At 40.3% G+C, this 5,000-nt stretch overlaps 1 protein-coding gene across 2 annotated transcripts in view; it reads right to left on the bottom strand.

The window, feature by feature from the left end:
- The window catches only part of LOC106879376 (ubiquitin thioesterase zranb1-B), a 195,242-nt gene that overhangs the window by 49,806 nt on the left and 140,436 nt on the right, over positions 1–5,000 (bottom strand). For both annotated transcript variants that reach the window (XM_014928907.3, XM_014928915.3), the window contains exon 4: positions 4,046–4,117. In XM_014928907.3, the coding sequence (XP_014784393.2) occupies positions 4,046–4,117 (72 nt within the window). The remainder of the gene's footprint in view (positions 1–4,045; positions 4,118–5,000) is intronic.

Genomic DNA, 5,000 nt, shown 5'->3' with positions numbered 1-5,000 from the left:
TTCTTGTTAGTTTTTAAATTTAATTGAAATAAAAGTAATGTATTTCAACTGGAATATGTAACGAAGGGGTTAATTAAATGAATTAATATTAAAAGGAATGGTGAGGACACATAAGAGGGAGAGAGAGAGGGAGAGAGAGAAAGAGGACTATCTTCTATCTGTTTCAGTCACTCAACTGTGGCCATGCTGGAGCACTGAATTAAAGAAATTTAGTCAAAAGAATCGATCACAGTACTAATTTCTTTAAAGCCTGATACTCATTTTATCAGTCTCTTTTGCCTAATTGCTAAGTAATGGAGATGATAACACACCAACATCAGTTATCAACTAGTTATGGTGAGACACACACACACACACATGTGTAACAGACTTCTTTCAGTTTCCAAATACCAAATCCACTTACAAGGTTTTGATCGGCCCAAGACTACAAGAGAAAACACTTGTTTAAGGTGTCACACAGTGGGACTGAACCCAGAACCATGTGGTTGGGTTGTGGAAGGATTCTGAACCCCCGCCAAGTGACTGAAGGTGGACTGACTCATCAACATCATCATCATTTAACATCCGTTTTCCATGCTGGCATGGGTTCGACAGTTTGACTGAAGCCTGGAGAGCCAGCAGCTGCACCAGGCTCCAATCTGATCTGGCAAGATTTCTACAGCTGGATACCCTTCCTAACACCAACCACTCTGAGAGTGCAGTGGGTGCACAGGAACCAGTCAGGTGGGCCTGGCATCTATCCCGTCTGGATAGTGCTTTTTACGTGCCACTGGCATCAGCCACGTTTGGATGGTGCTTTTTACATGCTACCATCACAAGAGCCAGCCAGGCAGGCCTGGTATCGATCATGTTCAGATAATGCTTTTTACATTCCACTGGCACAGGAGCCAGTCAGGGGGAACAGGCACCAGCCATGTTCAGATGGTGCCTTTTACGTGCCACAAGTTAGTGTGTGAAAAACACAAAAGGAATTCTGAAAGAAGTTTCTATAAAACTAGTTTTTAAGCATCAAATGGCTATGAGGGTTTACCAGAATAAAATAGTAATCAAAGGGGTCTGTAGATAAGAAATGGTTGAGAACGCCTGATCTAGATGTATGTATTGGTATGTATTGCAAGAAGCAGGTAGGTTTCTTTCTCTAACATTTTACATAATTCAACCTACACATGTATGGAAAACAAAATAGGAATTTTGAAAGAAGTTTCTATAAAACTAGTTTATAAACATTGAATGGCTGTGGGGTCCACCAGAATGAAATAGTAACCAAAGGGCTCTATAAATAAAGGTTGAGAATCCCTGCTTTAGATGTATGTGTTGCTATGTATTGCAAGAAACAGCAAGGTTTCTTTCTCTAACATTTTACATTAGTTCAACCTACACAAGTTAATGTGTGGAAAACAAAATAGGGATTTTGAACAAAGTATCTATACAACTAGTTTATAAACATCAAATGGTTATAGGAGTCCACCAGAATGAAATAGTAATCTAAGGGGTCCATAGATAAAAAAATTGTTGAGAACCCCTAATCTACACCTTTTGTGCTGCAGCTAATTGCTTTAGTTTATAGCAATATTAGCCAAATGTACATCAAGTTGTGCAATAACATGAAAGTATTTAAGCTACATGATAACAACAACAACAAGATCAGCAACGAAATGGTAACAATATTAATTAGTAAAAAAAAGCCAAAAAACTGTAATCTTTAGTAAAGAGCAGCCTCAGGAAAGATTATACATAATTTAGTGAGTTATTTATAGTGTGACAGTTACTACACAATACTAGCAAGATATTACATATTAATTATTTAATGGCTGGATGGTTAAGAAGTATGCTTGGCAACCACATGGTTTTGGGTTCAGTCCCACTATGTGTGTGGAGGGGCACCTTGGGCAAGTGTTTTCTACTGTAACCCTGGGCTCCTCTAATGGTTGATGAGTGAAGTTCGTAGACAGAAACTGTAGGAACTCAGTTGCACTAGTATGTGGGGGTTTGGGTGTGAGGATGGGGCATTGTGTGTGTGTGTGTGTGTGTGTGTGTGTAGCGGGGTTCTGTATGGGAGGAGGGGGTGTATGTGGGAGGTGTTGTATGTGAGGGAGGGGTGTTCTATGTAGGATTGTATGTGGGGGAGACAGTTATATGTAGCTTTTTTTATTGAGGGTGGATTGTGTGTGTGTGTGTGGGTTCTGCATTGGAAGAGGGGTTGCATGTGGGGGGTGTTATATGTGAAGGAGGGGTGTTGCATATAAGATTGTGTGTGGGGGGACGGTTATATCTGGAGGTCTTTTTATTGAGGGAGGAATGTGTGTGTGCATGGGGGGTGTTTGTATGAGGAGGGGGTTGTCTGTAGTGGTGCAGGGGTGTTGTGAGGTTGGCCCTTATTTTTTCTATGGCTAGCTGCCCTTCCTAACATCAGCTACAGTGTAGTGCATATCTGGTTATTTCTTTATGCCATCAGCACTAATGAGGTTGTGATGTAACTTGCAAGACAAAACAGAACAGAGGGGGAGGAGGAAGAGGAAAGGGAGGAAAAAAAACTCCCACTCCTAAGGAAATTTATTTGGGAGGGAAAGGTGGAGGCTGTTTGCTAGGTGTAAAGGGACAAGCAAAGGGGTCCTGTTAGAGAGGAGATACATGGCTGAAGGAGACACAATAATTTAAGAAATAAACCAAAATTTTAGCCACAAGCAAGCAAATGTATGTTGTTATTTAGACCAGAGTCAGTTCTGATATAGCAGCTCTTTAGTCGAAGACATTCCAACTGTGGCCATCAATATATAATTTCAGATATAGGTGCAAGCATGGCTATGTAGTTGAGAAGTTTGCTTCCTGACCATGCGGTTTCAGGTTCATTCTTACAGTGCATCACTTTGGGCAAATGTCTTCTGCCATGGCCCCAAAGTGACTAAGGCCTTGTAAGCGGATCTGTTGGACAGGAGCTGAAAGAAGACCATCATAAATGTATGTCTACATAAAATAAAGTCCTGTCAAGCCTTCCCTGGCAAGCCATCTTCTAATATTCAACCCTCCATCAATCTTCAGTGACAACACTTATCCTTCTACACTTCATGTTGTGTCTCCATTACAGCCCCTTGTCACCTCCTCCTCATCCCTGACCCACTTCTATTTCCTTCTTTCACTTCCCCCTCTCCGAAATCGATATTCATAGCATCTGACTCATTAACCTCCATCAATAATCATCTGTCACACTCTTTTCACAATCCAGCGCAATTACCTGCCCACACACCCACTCACCTTTCCTGGTCCTCAACCCCAGTGTTTCTCCAACCATTTTTTACTTGTGGAACCCTTGTGGAACCCACTTTACGTTGATGTAAGAAGAGGGAAACGTCATCACACACTGTCAACTTGCTCGCAGACACTGGCCTGGAATGTATCCAGGACCTCAAGGCAGTGATGTTGGACCTGGAGATGTGGCAGGTGGACTTTGTTGCTGCAGCCCAGGTTGGAACCTGGTCATAAAGAAAAGAAAGAATGGGCCCTTTGATTCTTAGTTTACTCTTATGGACCCTCGCAAACCATTCAACATTTAAAAAAAAAAAATCCTTTCATATTTCTATAATTAGATATCATAAGGAATTGTATAAAAGATTGCTAAAATATTTTGTGTATGGTGGAAGTGGAACCAATTTATTGTTCATAAATTTTAACAACAAAACCATATATGGACCCTGCAAGAGTCTTATGGACCCCAAAGGATTATATGCGCCCTCAAGGGCAATATGCCCTCCTCCAAGGGCAAATATGGACCACAATAGAGAACCACTGATCCATTCTATTACTCTCTCTTATATTCATTTTGCACCTTGACCTCACAGCTCTCTACCCCCCCTCTCTCTCTCTCTTTCTTCAGATGGGCAAGCTACATATCCATCTCTTCAGCAATGGTACACACAAATATAAAGATGGTCCGTGTAAGACAACCCCGCAGTACCTGAGGTACGCTTAGGCTAAAACTGGCTCAAAAACTGAAATGAAAGAATAAAAAGAAAAAGAAAAAAAAAGGGAAGTGAGTCTGTGTTCTTACCACTTTGTGCATTCTTATCAAGAAGTTCATCAAAAAGTTTGGAATGGATATGTCTGGGTAGATCTTCTATATCTGCAATGAAATGGAGAAAGGTGTTTTGTAACTGCAAAGTTATGAAAATTTAACTTTCAGCTGAAAGATGTTATATTATCATATGTTATACACCGTTTAATCAGGCTGGTAGCTCTCTGATAGAGGGCAAGTTTAACAAATCTCTCCTTCTCTCTCTCTCTCTCTCTCTCTCATATATGTGTGTGTGTGTGTGTGTGTGTGTGTGTGCAGGAATGGCTGTGTGGTAAGAAGCTTGCTTCCCAACCACATGGTTCCAGGTTCAGTCCCACTGTGTAGCACCTTGGGCAAGTGTCTTCTACTATAGCCTCGGGCGGACCAAAGCCTTGTGAGTTGATTTGGTAGACGGAAACTGAAAGAAGCCCATCATATATATATATATATATGTATATATATATATATATATATATATATATATATATATATATATATATATATATGTATATATATGTGTATGTGTGTGTGTGTGTGTATGTATTTGTGTGTCTGTGTTTGTTCCCCCACCATTGCTTGACAACCAATGTTGGTGTGTTTACATCCCTGTAACTTGGAAGGATCATGCTGAGGCTGCCATCTTGTAGTGGACTTAATACAGGCAATCCAATCCCATCTTATATATATATAGGAAAAATAGAAGTTGAAAATGCACTGAGAAGAGTTTAAATATTTTTTAATTAATATACTTAAAGCTTTAACTGGGTTTTACAGTTTACAATGATTTTCAAAAAGGTCAAATAGGAAGACGTGGCTTATGTCACAACTGTCTTGCTTCTTTCGCAGTTGACTGAGCACGTCCAAACAAACACACTCACCCGTAAAATTTCCACTTATTTCTTATTCTTACTTTCCCAAAATTTTTGTTTGCATCTTGCAACCTGTGCAGGCG

The sequence above is a fragment of the Octopus bimaculoides genome, chromosome 22, assembly GCF_046866305.1.
Source record: "Octopus bimaculoides isolate indiv1 chromosome 22, ASM4686630v1, whole genome shotgun sequence".
NCBI lineage: Eukaryota > Metazoa > Mollusca > Cephalopoda > Octopoda > Octopodidae > Octopus > Octopus bimaculoides.
The sequence above is the reverse complement of the archived record's forward strand: the minus strand, read 5'-3'. Positions and strand labels throughout refer to the sequence as shown.